Raw genomic sequence first — 17,633 nt, 5'->3', positions numbered from 1 at the left:
GCCTCTCCATCCTTATGACCGAGATCATGTCCATCAACCACAGTTGGAAAGGAGGCGGAGAGGGGGACTTCCACTCTTTCAGGATACGTTTTTTGGCAACAGTTGTCCCCAGTGTCAGAGACTGTTGCACAGCTGTGGGGAAGCCCAGAGAGTTCTCCAAGCAGCTGAAGATGGTGAGTTCTGCCTCCGGCTGAAGGGTTATTTATGTAGGCCTTTAGAGTACCAGTCAAATATTTTGGCCCAGAATCCCGTCAGTGAAGGGCAGAACCAGAAGGCATGAGACAGAGTGCCCTCTGACACCTGACACCTGTCACACAGTGGTGAGACAGAGGGGAAGAACTTGTGCAACTTATGCTTAGAATAGTGAAGGCGATGAACGACTTTAAATTGAATGAGCTGGTGTCTACTCTTAACTGAGCATAGTTGTACCACAGACAAACTCTTTTCCCATATCATGTCAGATAGATCAATACAAAGTTCCCCCTGCCATGCTTCTTTCAAATAGTGATATTATTGAACATGATGTGTTTAAATGTGTCTGGGATGTGACTTGCATTCAGATTTGAGACAGTATCCGTTTCTGTGTAACCATATGGAATGTGGCTCATGTCTATAGTGTCAAGGTGTTTTAGAGGTCGTCTACATTGTGTCTTCAATGTGTGGGATGTGTGTTGAGGCTCTAGGGATGTCACAATACTAGAATTTTTACTTCGATACTGATACCCAGGTGAATATCGATACTCAATACCATTTTCGATACCACAGAGGGGGGGGGGGGGGAGGGATGACAACACATCATATAAAATAAACAAAGACAGATGGACAGACAGATGTACGCTTCTCCATAATCAAGGCCTGATAAAACTCATTAAAAATGTTGCACTTACCCTGCAGATTACCCCTGCTCTAGTCATCATCCTATCAGAACACACTGCAGATTACCCCTGCTCTAGTCATCATCCTATCAGAACACACTGCAGATTACACCTGCTCTAGTCATCATCCTATCAGAACACACTGCAGATTACCCCTGCTCTAGTCATCATCCTATCAGAACACACTGCAGATTACCCCTGCTCTAGTCATCATCCTATCAGAACACACTGCAGATTACCCCTGCTCTAGTCATCATCCTATCAGAACACACTGCAGATTACCCCTGCTCTAGTCATCATCCTATCAGAACACACTGCAGATTACCCCTGCTCTAGTCATCATCCTATCAGAACACACTGCAGATTACACCTGCTCTAGTCATCATCCTATCAGAACACACTGCAGATTACCCCTGCTCTAGTCATCATCCTATCAGAACACACTGCAGATTACCCCTGCTCTAGTCATCATCCTATCAGAACACACTGCAGATTACCCCTGCTCTAGTCATCATCCTATCAGAACACACTGCAGATTACACCTGCTCTAGTCATCATCCTATCAGAACACACTGCAGATTACCCCTGCTCTAGTCATCATCCTATCAGAACACACTGCAGATTACCCCTGCTCTAGTCATCATCCTATCAGAACACACTGCAGATTACCCCTGCTCTAGTCATCATCCTATCAGAACACACTGCAGATTACCCCTGCTCTAGTCATCATCCTATCAGAACACACTGCAGATTACCCCTGCTCTAGTCATCATCCTATCAGAACACACTGCAGATTACCCCTGCTCTAGTCATCATCCTATCAGAACACACTGCAGATTACCCCTGCTCTAGTCATCATCCTATCAGAACACACTGCAGATTACCCCTGCTCTAGTCATCATCCTATCAGAACACACTGCAGATTACCCCTGCTCTAGTCATCATCCTATCAGAACACACTGCAGATTACCCCTGCTCTAGTCATCATCCTATCAGAACACACTGCAGATTACCCCTGCTCTAGTCATCATCCTATCAGAACACACTGCAGATTACCCCTGCTCTAGTCATCATCCTATCAGAACACACTGCAGATTACCCCTGCTCTAGTCATCATCCTATCAGAACACACTGCAGATTACCCCTGCTCTAGTCATCATCCTATCAGAACACACTGCAGATTACACCTGCTCTAGTCATCATCCTATCAGAACACACTGCAGATTACCCCTGCTCTAGTCATCATCCTATCAGAACACACTGCAGATTACCCCTGCTCTAGTCATCATCCTATCAGAACACACTGCAGATTACCCCTGCTCTAGTCATCATCCTATCAGAACACACTGCAGATTACCCCTGCTCTAGTCATCATCCTATCAGAACACACTGCAGATTACCCCTGCTCTAGTCATCATCCTATCAGAACACACTGCAGATTACCCCTGCTCTAGTCATCATCCTATCAGAACACACTGCAGATTACCCCTGCTCTAGTCATCATCCTATCAGAACACACTGCAGATTACCCCTGCTCTAGTCATCATCCTATCAGAACACACTGCAGATTACACCTGCTCTAGTCATCATCCTATCAGAACACACTGCAGATTACCCCTGCTCTAGTCATCATCCTATCAGAACACACTGCAGATTACCCCTGCTCTAGTCATCATCCTATCAGAACACACTGCAGATTACCCCTGCTCTAGTCATCATCCTATCAGAACACACTGCAGATTACCCCTGCTCTAGTCATCATCCTATCAGAACACACTGCAGATTATCCCTGCTCTAGTCATCATCCTATCAGAACACACTGCAGATTACCCCTGCTCTAGTCATCATCCTATCAGAACACACTGCAGATTACCCCTGCTCTAGTCATCATCCTATCAGAACACACTGCAGATTACCCCTGCTCTAGTCATCATCCTATCAGAACACACTGCAGATTACCCCTGCTCTAGTCATCATCCTATCAGAACACACTGCAGATTACCCCTGCTCTAGTCATCATCCTATCAGAACACACTGCAGATTACACCTGCTCTAGTCATCATCCTATCAGAACACACTGCAGATTACCCCTGCTCTAGTCATCATCCTATCAGAACACACTGCAGATTACCCCTGCTCTAGTCATCATCCTATCAGAACACACTGCAGATTACACCTGCTCTAGTCATCATCCTATCAGAACACACTGCAGATTACCCCTGCTCTAGTCATCATCCTATCAGAACACACTGCAGATTACCCCTGCTCTAGTCATCATCCTATCAGAACACACTGCAGATTACCCCTGCTCTAGTCATCATCCTATCAGAACACACTGCAGATTACCCCTGCTCTAGTCATCATCCTATCAGAACACACTGCAGATTACCCCTGCTCTAGTCATCATCCTATCAGAACACACTGCAGATTACACCTGCTCTAGTCATCATCCTATCAGAACACACTGCAGATTACCCCTGCTCTAGTCATCATCCTATCAGAACACACTGCAGATTACCCCTGCTCTAGTCATCATCCTATCAGAACACACTGCAGATTACCCCTGCTCTAGTCATCATCCTATCAGAACACACTGCAGATTACCCCTGCTCTAGTCATCATCCTATCAGAACACACTGCAGATTACCCCTGCTCTAGTCATCATCCTATCAGAACACACTGCAGATTACCCCTGCTCTAGTCATCAGCCTATCAGAACACACTGCAGATTACCCCTGCTCTAGTCATCAGCCTATCAGAACACACTGCAGATTACCCCTGCTCTAGTCATCATCCTATCAGAACACACTGCAGATTACCCCTGCTCTAGTCATCATCCTATCAGAACACACTGCAGATTACCCCTGCTCTAGTCATCATCCTATCAGAACACACTGCAGATTACCCCTGCTCTAGTCATCATCCTATCAGAACACACTGCAGATTACCCCTGCTCTAGTCATCATCCTATCAGAACACACTGCAGATTACCCCTGCTCTAGTCATCATCCTATCAGAACACACTGCAGATTACCCCTGCTCTAGTCATCATCCTATCAGAACACACTGCAGATTACCCCTGCTCTAGTCATCATCCTATCAGAACACACTGCAGATTACCCCTGCTCTAGTCATCATCCTATCAGAACACACTGCAGATTACCCCTGCTCTAGTCATCATCCTATCAGAACACACTGCAGATTACCCCTGCTCTAGTCATCATCCTATCAGAACACACTGCAGATTACCCCTGCTCTAGTCATCATCCTATCAGAACACACTGCAGATTACCCCTGCTCTAGTCATCATCCTATCAGAACACACTGCAGATTACCCCTGCTCTAGTCATCATCCTATCAGAACACACTGCAGATTACCCCTGCTCTAGTCATCATCCTATCAGAACACACTGCAGATTACCCCTGCTCTAGTCATCATCCTATCAGAACACACTGCAGATTACCCCTGCTCTAGTCATCATCCTATCAGAACACACTGCAGATTACCCCTGCTCTAGTCATCATCCTATCAGAACACACTGCAGATTACCCCTGCTCTAGTCATCATCCTATCAGAACACACTGCAGATTACCCCTGCTCTAGTCATCATCCTATCAGAACACACTGCAGATTACCCCTGCTCTAGTCATCATCCTATCAGAACACACTGCAGATTACCCCTGCTCTAGTCATCATCCTATCAGAACACACTGCAGATTACCCCTGCTCTAGTCATCATCCTATCAGAACACACTGCAGATTACCCCTGCTCTAGTCATCATCCTATCAGAACACACTGCAGATTACACCTGCTCTAGTCATCATCCTATCAGAACACACTGCAGATTACACCTGCTCTAGTCATCATCCTATCAGAACACTTTGAGCTTGTTGAAGCAACAGATACCCACCAATGATAGGGGGGGGGGGGGATCAGTAGTATGTTTGATTTGTCATTAAGAGAAAGCACTGCTGGTAACCATACTGTTGCAAATGAGTATTGTATCCATTTCAAAATTTTAGTATTGATACGTATCGATATTATCGATACCTGCTGCAAATGAGTATTGCATCCGTTTAAAAATTTTAGTATTGATTTTATCGATACTATCAATACTTTTGACAACCCTATGAGGCTCTACTTTAAACAACATCTCTGCTATTTATTGTCATAGTCATTTGCACTGTTTATGTGTCGATATAGAGACACTGTGGAACGCGTCATCATTCAGAAACCACACCCAACACGGGGGAGAACACAAAGGACCAACTATCGTGCCAACTTCTAGCAAAACAAACCGTGGCTAACCAGGCGAACAAAGGAACTCTCGTCAGATACAGATAGTTTGGCAGATATCTAGGAGGAACTGGCTAGTGTCAAAGAATGAGACGTTGTGTGCGTTTACTTCATTCATTTGAACTGTGAACGAGACGTGAGCTGATCACGTTTGTCTGCTGACTTTCTGCTTCTTGAAACTCCTCCCCCAATCCTGGCGTTCTCCTATGTCACTGTGTTACACACAAAGATCTTATATACGGAAGATGAACACTCCAACTTACTTCCTTGACAGCTAGATTCACATTTTTCTTCTCGCCAATTCTCAATGGCTTCCTTGTTTTGCTCAGGAGTACAAAACAACTTTAATAGGCGATTCTTTACATTTGTTGTGTGCGCAGCGCACCACACAACAGCTTTTAGCTATGTTTAATTCAAGGAAAAGGACACTGGTGTGTGGAAGTGAATGGAGAGTTTTCCCCCGTGATGGGCGTGGCCTATTTCATGCAGTGTCTCTATGGGGGCGGGCATCACACTGTTAATCCGGCCCTGTTCATCAGGGGAAAAGTGAATGGGCTTTTAGAATGGGGATTTCACTTATATGGATAAAACAAGGTCTGTGGTTATCAAAAGTTTATGGGAACGTCAATTTGGGTTCAGCAGGATGATCTTCACAAACTTGAATAACTTTGATGACTTTTGGAAAATAAATGTTTTTTTTTTAGAAAACACATCAGACAGTTAGGCTCGTAGTTTCCTGTAGGGCTGCACGATATATCGTTTACACATCGTCATGGCGATGTGCGCATGTGCAACAGTCACATCGCAGGACGTGTGATGTCACAAGCAAATGAACTTGTCATGTTGCTTGATAAACTCTCACTTTAGGGGAGGAGCCTACTGAGTGAAATGCAGTCTCTCTCAAAGGAGAGAGACGCCCCACTACTGTACTCACTCATTTAGTGCTTAGCTTCAACACAACAAAATGGACAGAGAGCTACATTGAATTATTTGTGCTTATGTTGCATTGCTGACAGTAGCCCGTCTGATGTAAACGATGTGATTGCGGAGGCGGACGTGTCCACAGGTTGCAGCGCACTAGCTTACAGCAGGCTGGCTGCTGTAACTCAACATGTCTGTGGAGTGGAGATATTTACTCTTGAAACACCAAAAAGCAAGACAGCAACATAATATAATGACACGAAGGCTAAAGTGATTATTACTGAGAAGTTGTCCGTGTATCACCGCAGCTCTCTCTCCCCCTCAGGCTCTGATGATGCATCATTCAGATGACAGCAGTTATGGTTAGAGACCGACCGATAATCGGTACACCGATTATCGGCAGCCGATATGACGTCATATGCGCGTTTAAAATCTTATCGGTAACGTCTTTAATGTCTCCGATAGGACCGATAAGGTTAGCTTTTTTCAAGGTTAATGCTTACTTTGTCCAGCAGAGCGCGCCACGAGGTCACAGGGCAGCTGCCTTCTATTGTTTCCCCAGCCCCCCTCCCCTCCCCCCCTCCCTCTTCTCTTCTCCAAAAACAAGCCCGAAAACAGACAGCAGTGCAACAGGCGTGCTGATTTCCCCCTCTCCCCTCTCTGCTCAGTCCGCTTCAGTCCTCCGCAGCAGCAGCCCGACACACAGGGACAGACACAGTGAAAATGGCAGCGGTTTGTTCTGAGAGTCTGAAGCCGCCCAACGCTTGTAGGGAAAGCAGATGCACGAAGTGAAATGTGGAAGTATTTTGCTTACGTTGCCGACAGCGAAGGCAAGCCCCTGGACACATCAAACGAAGCCAGTCTGTAAAAACGGATAAACATCGAACCAGCCAGGCTATTTCTCTCAGACACGGATCCCAACTTCTTCAAATATTATAGTTCAAAGACTGGTTAGCGAATGTGAACAGGGCCCGAAATTAGAAATTATATTTTAGCTTTGGCAGTGGCGATCAGGGGTCTGTCCGCCACGTGGCGAGTAATGTTTTCACCGTCGCACTTTGGTGTTGCTGCGGCTTCTCCTCTCCTCTCCTCTCCTCTCCTCTCCTCTCCTCTCCTCTCCTCTCCTCTCCTCTCCTCTCCTCTCCTCTCCTCTCCTCTATCTGCCTGCTGCTGTCTGAATTTCACAGAGGTGGGGGCTGAGCGCTCCTCTCTCTCACTCACACACACACACACACACACACACACACACACAGCAGTTACGTGTGTGCTGCGTAAACACCGTGACACACGAATCAGCCACACAGCGCGTCTCTCAAACTCTCCTCCGCTCTCCTACATGTGCTCCTACATTCTTGCAGTTGCGCCCTCACGAGTGGTCAAGCAGTTAACTAGTACTAGTGTACATGTATCTGTTGTCCTGTTTTGTCCTGTGTACTTCACCTACGGAGTCTTTCTCCTTCTGGTAACTTTACGTAGGTTTTCAGCTGTATTGACTTTGCTTCACTTTCATGCACGCTGTCGCTTGATGGTCCTCTCTCCTCTCTCCCCTCTCTCTCTCTCTCTCTCTCTCTCTCTCTCTCTCTCTCTCTCTCTCTCTCTCTCTCTCTCTCTCTCTCTCTCAACTGAAAAAAATTAACCCCTTGCTGCCTCCCAGGTGCAACAGTACCCTCACTCTCTCTCTCTCTGTTAGTATTGTATAGCTGTAGTTTAATGTTAGTATTAGCCTATTACTGTAAATGTACTACAATTTTGGTTGTCTTGCAGTGCAAATTAAACCACCATGGTTAGTGTATTATATTCTTGACTGCAGTGCTGACGATAGTTATATCTTGACTGTGGACTGGCAGTTTTGAATCGGCTTATGACTATTTCATTATATAAACAAACAGCGAAGTTTTGGTTAAGTTAGTTAGTTAGTTAGTTAAGTTATTAAGTTATCCTTTATTTATCCCCTTGGGGAAATTCATCCTCTGCATTTGACCCATCCTCTACTAGGAACCTTCCTAGAACTAGGAGCAGTGGGCAGCTGCAGTGCAGCGCCCGGGGGACCAACTCCAGTTCTTTTGCCAGTACCTTGGTCAGGGGCACTGACAGGAGTATTAACCCTAACATACACAAACATAAACATAACACATAAACAACATGCCATGTTTTTGATAATAAATGAAATAACATTTCTCATTGGAATTTAATTAAAATATGATAGCCTCGAGTAGAGAATATAGGAGAATGTAATGTATTAATAATGTTACATTTACTGTAACTTACTGTACCAGTTTGCATAGTCATATGCTCATATCGGTGCAAAAGCTGTACACGTGATTTTCCTGCCTCTAGTATCGTTATCGGTATCGGTTTGAAAAAACCATATCGGTCGGTCTCTAGTTACGGTAGAGTTAATCATACATAGTGACTCATTTACACAAAACATTTCAGTCAAAATAAAAAGACAAGAGACATATCTGGGCAATTAAATGTATATTTATTACTTTTCACAAATGAATTGTTTGTCACCAGTGATGCTGCATGTGAATCCTCGTCTCTCTGTACTGCGATGCGGAGTGCACCACTTGGTAGTTTCTGGAGGGGGTTTCCGGGGGGTCAGACCAAGTGTGTAAAGTGGCAGGGGTGTTTCATTGTTGATTTATTGAAACGTTAGAAGAACGAAAGAAGTTGAAAGCAGTTATTATAATCAATGAATGAAATCTAATGTTTTTCTGTGAATAGCATCATTGGGAAGTAGTTTCTGGCACTCAATATTAGGGGTGGGCAATATATCAATTGTATATCAATATTGTGATATGAGACTATATGGTCTTAGATGTTGGATATGGTAATATGGTGATACAGCATACATGTTGTCTTTCCCTGGCTTTAAAAGCTGCATTACACTCTTTGTGAAATGTAGGCTAGTGACAATTTAAAGTAGAATGTTGTAACTCACTCACTTTTTCATGTATGTAAGTTATGGAAATCCATTGGTCAAAATGTGTATGAACCCTGATAGATGGCGCTCTGAGGCCTACCAGTGGGCCACAGCCCAGTGGTTGAGAAACATTAAAATACCTAATTTCCCCTCCAAAATCAGATGGACTCCTCTACAAATTCACCCCAATCATTCTAGAAGTATTATTTTCTTTAAAATGGAGCTATTCTGGTAATCTGGTGAAAATCTCTATTTTTTCATATCGCAATATATATCGCAGGCGCGGGAAATATCACAATGTCAGTTTTTTCCAATATCGTGCAGCCCTAGTTTCCTGACACATGCTCAATACAAATGAAACAGCAACTGCCATGCACAGGTTGAGGTTATGATGTCAGAGTTTTCAAAAAGCTCCAGCTGTCCACACTAATACAGCAAAACAGAGCAGAAGACCAAAACAGAATTTGGGGAACTTTTGTGTTTTATCCCATTTTCCCAGAGTCAGAAACAAATAAATGCCTTCAGACAGACACACCTGTTTTATGCTATTTGCTATTTGCTGTAGTCTGAAATATGTCAAACAGCAATATGATATCAGGCCATATTGGCTCAATTGTTGTGTGTCTATGGGATCAAATAATATCATCATGATCTCATAGACATCCAGGAACTGAGCGAGGGGGGGGGGGGGCACCTTTTCTCAAGCTTTGTCTGGGGGGGGGGGGCACCTTTTCCCAAGCTTTGTCTGGGGGGGGGGGGGGGGGGGGCACCTTTTCCCAAGCTTTGTCTGGGGGGGGGGGGGGGGGGGGGGCACCTTTTCCCAAGCTTTGTCTGGGGGGAGGCCCACAGTGGAACATGTCTTCCATGTGAGGAGATATATCAGAAGTCAGTTTGGCTGTATTGGTGTGGACAGGTGGAGCAGAGCTTTTTGAAGACGCTGACATCATCACTTCAACTTGCTCATGGAAATGTCTGTTTAGTTTATATTGAGCAGGTGACAGGAAGCTTATTATTGTCATCAGTAGCCTGGTAGCTTTCACTATGTGTTGTGTGGCCTTTTCTACATTAAAACACACAGGCACTGAATAGCTGGTTGGCTCCAACTCACTTTCAGAAACTTCTCGTCACTTCAGAAATCAAAAGCATTTCTTCAGCAAACTCAGAAAATGTGATGAATATTGTTCTAAATGAACATCAGAATGAAACAAAACAAAAAACCATAAAAAGTGTTGTTGAAAAAGTGGTATTGAACCACAGCTTCAGCTTCCTGACATTTAAGCCACTTCTTAACATGCAGTGGAATCCGTATTATAACCTGCACCTAGCCGGTTGGCCTGCATGTTAAACAACAATTAGCCGGCCTACGCGCACTCCCGCGAGTCCGTATCTTATCTACCTCGACCACCGGTATAAGATCCGCTTCCACGCAATCGCAGCTCATGTTAAACAGCTGGCAGGATATTATCCGCATATCCGTAGTGGGCAGGTGTGGCTCGTGACTCACTTCATGTTCACTAGTTTATTAATTAATGAATCGTTCGGGCAATCGCTTATATCAACGAGCAAACTCACGGTTTCCTCAAGTGCTGCAAAAACGGATTGATTGATTGTTTGGCCAATGCGCTTCAGCTGCAGCCAGGCAGGTCCAGTGCATCAGGTCTGCTGCTGCTGCTGCTTGCTTGCTCCCATGTCAGAAAAAGCCTAACTTGTGTGGGGAGAAATACATTGAAAACTAGTTAGATATGACTTGAAATGCCACTTGTAAAATAAATCACCCACAGTGATTGACGACAGTCCGACCACTATTTTGACTGGGCTGCGCCTGCTTTATGTAGCAATGTGAAGCGCTCATTTTTTGGCACATTGCCACCCCTCGTTGGAATGGACTCCGTTAAAACCAACGGCATGCTTTTTGAAGTCTCCAGATTTGTCGCTAACGTGTTGCAGCCAATTATATCAGCAGGCAGTGTTGTGTGCCTCTCCACTGCGTAGAGGATAGGAGCTGACTGACTGATAGGCTATCAAACTTTTGTGGGGAGAAATAGCCTACATTTAAAACTAGTCAGATCTGAGTAGTTGCCACTTGTAAAATAGATCACCCACAGTGATTGACGACGGTGCGACCACTATTTTGACTGCCTCATAGCTACAGCTGCTTCCTATCACATTTCTTGTTTTCGATAGATGCTACCGCGCCGCCCCCCCCCCCCCCCCCCCCGCCCACTGGCAGAAAAAACGGCTCATATCCAGTTGTTTCTTAACAAAGACCCCTCATGTTTAGAAAGGCAAAACCTGAAAATATCCTGCTCTCTCTAGCAGGACATGATCCAGAGTTCATGTTTAAAAGGCACTTTAGTGAGAGACACGCCCACATCAGCTGGTCGCCCGACGGGGTGAGTGTGGAATCTGGACGCTGGCTTTGATAGTAAATGATGCTGTTTGAAATGCTCTTCATGTTGTCATGTGGATGGAGGTGTGGAGGCCATGTTTCTTTATGAATGGAGGATAATCTATCTGTGTCCATGTGGACGTAGCAGAACTCTACACTCAAACTGTTATCAGTGACTCATCTCTTCTCTTCACCTCCTCTTTTCCCATCATCTCTTCCCCCTCTTTCCCTCCTCTCTCTCTCTCCCTCTTCTCTCTCTCTCCTCTCTCTCTCTCTTCTCTCTCTCCCTCTCCCTCTTCTCTCTCTCTCCTCTCTCTCTCTCTCCCTCTCTTCTCTCTCCCTCTTCTCTCTCTCCTCTCTCTCTCTCCCTCTTCTCTCTCTCCCTCTTCTCTCTCTCTCCTCTCTCTCCCTCTCTTCTCTCTCCCTCTTCTCTCTCTCTTTTCTCTCTCTCCCTCTCCTCTCTCTCCCTCTTCTCTCTCTCCCTCTCCTCTCTCTCCCTCTTCTCTCTCTCTTTTCTCTCTCTCCCTTCTCCCTCTCTTCTCTCTCCTCTCTCTCCCTCTTCTCTCCCTCTTCTCTCTCCCTCTCCTCTCTCTCTCCTCTCTCTCTCCCTCTCTTCTATCTCCCTCTTCTCTCTCTCTTTTCTCTCTCTCCTCTCTCTCTCTCCCTCTCTTCTATATCCCTCTTCTCTCTCTCTGTTCTTTCTCTCCTCTCTCTCTCTCCCTCTCTTCTATCTGCCTCTTCTCTCTCTCTTTTCTCTCTCTCCTCTCTCCCTCTCCTCTCTCTCCCTCTTCTCTCTCTCCCTCTCCTCTCTCTCCCTCTTCTCTCTCTCTTTTCTCTCTCTCCCCTCTCCCTCTCCTCTCTCTCCCTCTTCTCTCTCTCCCTCTCCTCTCTCTCCCTCTTCTCTCTCTCTTTTCTCTCTCTCCTCTCTCCCTCTCCTCTCTCTCCCTCTTCTCTCTCTCCCTCTTCTCTCTCTCTTTTCTCCCTCTCCCCTCTCCCTCTCCCCCTCTTCTCTCTCTCCCTCTCTCTCTCCCTCTTCTCTCTCTCCCTCTCCTCTCTCTCCCTCTTCTCTCCCTCTCTTTTCTCTCTCTCCTCTCTCTCCCTCTCCTCTCTCTCCCTATTCTCACTCTCTCCCTCTTCCCTCTCCTCTCTCTCCCTCCTCTATCTCCTCCTCTCCTCTTTCTCCCTCTTCTCTCTCCTCTCTCTCCCTCTTCTCTCTCTTCTCTCTCCCTCTCTCCCTCTCCTCTCTCCCCTCTCCTCTCTCCCCTCTCCTCTCTCTCCCTCTTCTCTCTCTTCTCTCTCCCTCTCTCCCCTCTCCTCTCTCCCCTCTCCTCTCTCTCCCTCCTCTCTCTCCCTCTTCCCTCTCCTCTCTCCCCTCTCCTCTCTCTCCCTATTCTCACTCTCTCCCTCTTCCCTCTCCTCTCTCCCCTCTCCTCTCTCTCCCTCTTCTCTCTCTTCTCTCTCTCCCTCTTCCCTCTCCTCTCTCTCCCTCTCCTCTCTCTCTCTCTCTCCCTCTTCTCTCTCTCTCCTCTCTCTCTCTCTCTCTCTCTCTCTCTCTCTCCCTCTTCCCTCTCCTCTCCTCTCTCTCCCTCGTTTTTTCCACTCGTCGCCCGACGGGGTGAGTGTGGAATCTGGACGCTGCCTTTGATAGTAAATGATGGTGTTTGAAATGCTCTTCATGTTGTCAACCTCTCTCCCTCTTCTCTCTCTCCCTCTTCTCTCTCTCCCTCTTCTCTCTCTCTCTCCCTCTTCTCTCTCTCCCTCTTCTCTCTCTCCCTCTTCTCTCTCTCCCTCTTCTCTCTCTCTCTCCCTCTTCTCTCTCTCCCTCTCCTCTCTCTCCCTCTTCTCTCTCTCTCTCCCTCTTCTCTCTCTCCCTCTTCTCTCTCTCTCTCTCTCTCTCTCTCCCTCTCCTCTCTCTCCCTCTTCTCTCTCCCTCTTCTCTCTCTCTCTCTCCCTCTCCTCTCTCTCTCTTCTCTTTCTCCCTCTTCTCTCTCTCTCTCCCTCTTCTCTCTCTCCCTCTTCTCTCTCTCTCTCTCTCTCTCTCTCTCCCTCTCCTCTCTCTCCCTCTTCTCTCTCCCTCTTCTCTCTCTCTCTCTCCCTCTCCTCTCTCTCTCTTCTCTTTCTCCCTCTTCTCTCTCCTCTCTCTCCCTCTTCTCTCTCTCCCTCTTCTCTCTCTCCCTCTTCTCTCTAAAGCTGTGTTCACACCGAGATATTTATTTTTCGCTCTGTTGCTTGATTCAACCCTTTGGAATCGCTCTGTCGCTGTGTTTAAATCGCTCATCAACAGGCACATGAATTGACGGACATGTGGGGGCTATAACGTTACGCAATGTCATGATGTTTGTCCACTACGAGCCACCGTCATTGTTTACAAGCTAAGCCTATCAGCGTGCTCCTAATGCGAGCTCCATACCGGTAGTACAGACTTCACTTCATGTCAGCTGTCAGCCTGTCAATGTGGTTTGTTGCCACACAATAAACCAGCGGTTTGTTCCAAGCCAGTGTGATCCTTGACTCGCTCTCACACGGCAGCCAATCAGCGTTGAACAGCGAGCGACTGATGCCAGCGTATTTTCGCTCGAGTTGAGATATTTCATCTCGGGCGACGAGCGTATTTTCTATCGCTTTGTCTCTTTGTATGTAAACTCGATGCCAGCGAAAAACTTTAATAGGTCGGTGTGAACGCAGCTTTACTCTCTTCTCTCTCTCTCTCATCTCTCTCTCCCCTCTCGCTCCCTCTTCTCTCTCCTCCCCTCTTCTCTCTACCTCTTCTCACTCTCCCTCTCCTCTCTCCCTCTTCTCTCTCTCCTCCTCTCTCCTCTTCTCTCTCTCTCTCCTCCCCTCTTCTCTCTACCTCTTCTCACTCTCCATTTTCTCTCGCTCCCTCTTCTCTCTCCTCCCCTCTTCTCTCCCTCTTCTCTCTCCTCTCTCTTCCTCTTCTCTCTCCTCCCCTCTTCTCTCTCCCTCTCCTCTCTCTTCCTTTTCCCAAAGCAAAATCTACTCACCTTCTCTTCCCATTTTAAAAGTCATGTCTGTCCTCAGTGTGTGTGTGTGTGTGTGCTCTATTGTGTGCACACACACACACACACACACACACACACACACACACACGCGCGCGCGCACGCACACACACACACACACACACACACACACACACACACACACACACACACATGCACACACAGTGAGTGTTAGGGTGGGATAGTAGGCTATTCGTTTTGTTTACTAATACCACTATTGGACACACACACACACACACACACACACACACACACACACACACACACACACACACACACACACACACACACACACACAGTGAACAATGTCAACACATTTATTAGAAAACAGGTTTGTAAACAGATAAAACCGTGTTTATTTAACATGTAACTCTGGGAAACGGTTCTAGAAAACATCAAAATGTTCAGCTTGGAACGATGAGATGAATCAAATACCAAATATAACAAAGATCAAAAGAAAGATATTTGAACCTGTACAGAGTGAAGCATCATGTCAGCAGCTGTGTTTGGTCACAGTGTGTTTCTCTCTCACTCCTCCTCTATCTAACACAGAGACACTGAGTTATCATAAGAAGACCCCACAGTAAACCCAGGGTACAGAGGTTCAGTGAAGGTGCAGTTGAACGTGTGGAGATGAATCAGTTTGTCAGAGGAAACGTTGTAGAAGGACAGAGAGCCAGCAGGCCAGTCAAGATACACTGCAACTCTGTTAGAGTGAGAGGAGGAGGGGAGATGTATGTCTGTGCGTCTGTCATTGTGCCAGGCTCTGTAACTGTCATCAGAGCAGATCAGACTCCAGGACTTTTCATTCATTCCAAGCACACAGTCACGACCCTCTCCTCTCCTGCTGATTCCTCTGTAAGTCACTCCTATATAAACCACTCCTTTCCTCTTCACCTCCCAATAACAGCGAGCAGTCAGACCATCTCTACACAGCAGCTGAGGCAGGAAGTCAAATCTCTCTGGGTGATCAGGATATGGCTGCTTCTCTCTCACCCTCGTCACCTTTCTGTTGTCTTCAGACAGGAGGAGGTATCTGCCTGCTGTGTTTGGATCCAGTGTGAGTTCACAGGCATCTGATGAGAGAACAAGACTCAATACAACAGCAGCTTCTCATCTAACACACCTGTTGTGTTGATTATTATTCTATTAATAACTTCACTCTTTATGATTCAACTGTTTCATTTTTGTGGCTCATTTTATTTTATATTCATTTATTGATTTAAATCAAAATAAAAGCGAAACCAACCTCAAAAAGGTAACAAATGCGTTGGCGTCTGCGTAGTGCAGTGGTAGAATCCCTGCCTACCAACATGGGAGTTGCAGGTTCGAGCCCCGTGTAACTTTACAGGCACATTTGGCCGTGTCTGCGGGTGGGGATTAAGATTAAGGGCAGTTTTATATCTATTCTTTTTTCATTGAGGGAGAGACAGAAGAGGAGCTGTGTGTGTGTGTGTGTGTGTGTGTGTGTGTGTGTGTGCGTGTGCGTGTGAGTGTGTCTGTGTGTGTGTCTGCTCTGTATGTGTGCGCATGTCTGTGTGTGTGTATGTGCGCATGCGCGTGCATGTGTGTGTGTGCGTGTGTGTGTGCGAGTGTGTGCGTGTGTGTGTCTGTGTGTGTGTCTGCTCTGTATGTGTGCGTGTGTGTGCATGTCTGTGTGTGTGTATGTGCGCATGTGCGTGCATGTTTGTGTGTGCGTGTGTGTGTGCGAGTGTGTGCGTGTGTGTGTCTGTGTGTGTGTCTGCTCTGTATGTGTGCACGTGTGTGCATGTCTGTGTGTGTATGTGCGCATGCGCGTGCATGTGTGTGTGTGCGTGTGTGTGTGCGAGTGTGTGCGTGTGTGTGTCTGTGTGTGTGTCTGCTCTGTATGCGTGCGCGTGTGTGCATGTCTGTGTGTGTATGTGCGCATGCACGTGCATGTGTGTGTGCGTGTGTGTGCGTGTGTGTGTCTGTGTGTGTCTGCTCTGTATGTGTGCGCGTCTGTGCATGTCTGTGTGTGTATGTGCGCATGCACGTGCATGTGTGTGTGCGTGTGTGTGCGTGTGTGTGTCTGTGTGTGTGTCTGCTCTGTATGTGTGCGCGTGTGTGCATGTCTGTATGTGCGCATGCGCGTGTATGTGTGTGTGTGCGTGTGTGTGTCTGTGTGTGTGTCTGCTCTGTATGTGTGCGCGTGTGTGCATGTATGTGTGTGTGTGTGCTAGGGGTGGGAATCACAGAGTAACTCACGATACGATACGGTCACGATAACGACAGCGATTCTACGATAATCGATATATTCAGGGTACAAATTTAACCTACGATACATCACGATATCTGTGTAACTGAAGAGAAATAAATACCCCTAAAAGGCAAGAAGCAGCTATTATGTATTTATTAGCAGAATTGACATGAACTCACTCAGAGTTCACTCACTCAGTCATACCATTATTGATACCACGGAGGAAAAGTTACACATTAAGAGTCTTTTTAAATTATTATTAAAACAAGAGAACAATGGCATATATTCACAATATATTTTGAAATTGTCTTAAGTAGTTAGTGGGGGGTGGGGATGTTCCAGCTTTCATGTTTCATGGAGGCTCCAATTCCCTCCAAAGCCTCCCTCAAGCTGAGCTGCTGCCCCCAGTATGCTCAGAGTGTAGCCCAAGACAGCCCAAACAGCAGCTCTGCATGTCCACCATTCACTTCTAAATATCACAGTGTCTGCTATTTGTTACTGCCATCAGTGTGCCTCTTAGCCTAAAGTTGACCAACCCCAATGAATCCATTCCAAATGAATCATCATTAGGCTCTGGACGCTCTGCTATCCCCACTGATTCACTTACGTACAGACTGGTTGCTGTCTGTGTCAATCATCGAGTAGCAAAGCAGGACAACTTCGACAATTCTGCACCAAAGAAGTTAAATCGATAAGAACTGACGACTGAGTTGTTCCCCTCAGTGGTTCCACTGCAACATCAAGGCGGGAGCGCTGTTGTAAAAAACAACAAAACAGGCTTCGTCTGTTGCCTTCAATACTCTTTGTCTGCTACATCCGGGTACCTCCACCGGCAATGTGTTTCATGTTCAATGTAGCTGCAATCTACAAGCAGGGTTCATGTGTCAACACATTTCAAAGCCTAAATGTTACTGGAAAGAGCGTCACTCCAACTGGTTAACAAGTGAAAGATTTGGTCACTCACACTGTTGGTGAAGTGGTTACAGCAG

General features: G+C 46.3%; 1 protein-coding gene across 2 annotated transcripts in view; it reads right to left on the bottom strand.

Annotated features, from left to right (window-relative positions):
- The window catches only part of LOC310788759 (NLR family CARD domain-containing protein 3-like), a 275,717-nt gene that overhangs the window by 187,587 nt on the left and 70,497 nt on the right, over positions 1-17,633 (bottom strand). Inside the window, exon 9 of one of the 2 annotated variants that reach the window (XM_083650324.1) lies at positions 14,763-15,502. The exons of the other annotated variant lie outside the window; for it this stretch is intronic. Coding sequence (XP_083506450.1) covers positions 14,970-15,502 — 533 coding nt within the window. The 3' untranslated portion in view covers positions 14,763-14,969. Of the gene's footprint in view, positions 1-14,762; positions 15,503-17,633 lie in introns of those variants that run through there. 2 annotated transcript variants of the gene reach the window in all.

Source organism: Poromitra crassiceps, assembly GCF_964638095.1.
Source record: "Poromitra crassiceps genome assembly, chromosome: 14".
NCBI lineage: Eukaryota > Metazoa > Chordata > Actinopteri > Beryciformes > Melamphaidae > Poromitra > Poromitra crassiceps.
The sequence above is the reverse complement of the archived record's forward strand: the minus strand, read 5'-3'. Positions and strand labels throughout refer to the sequence as shown.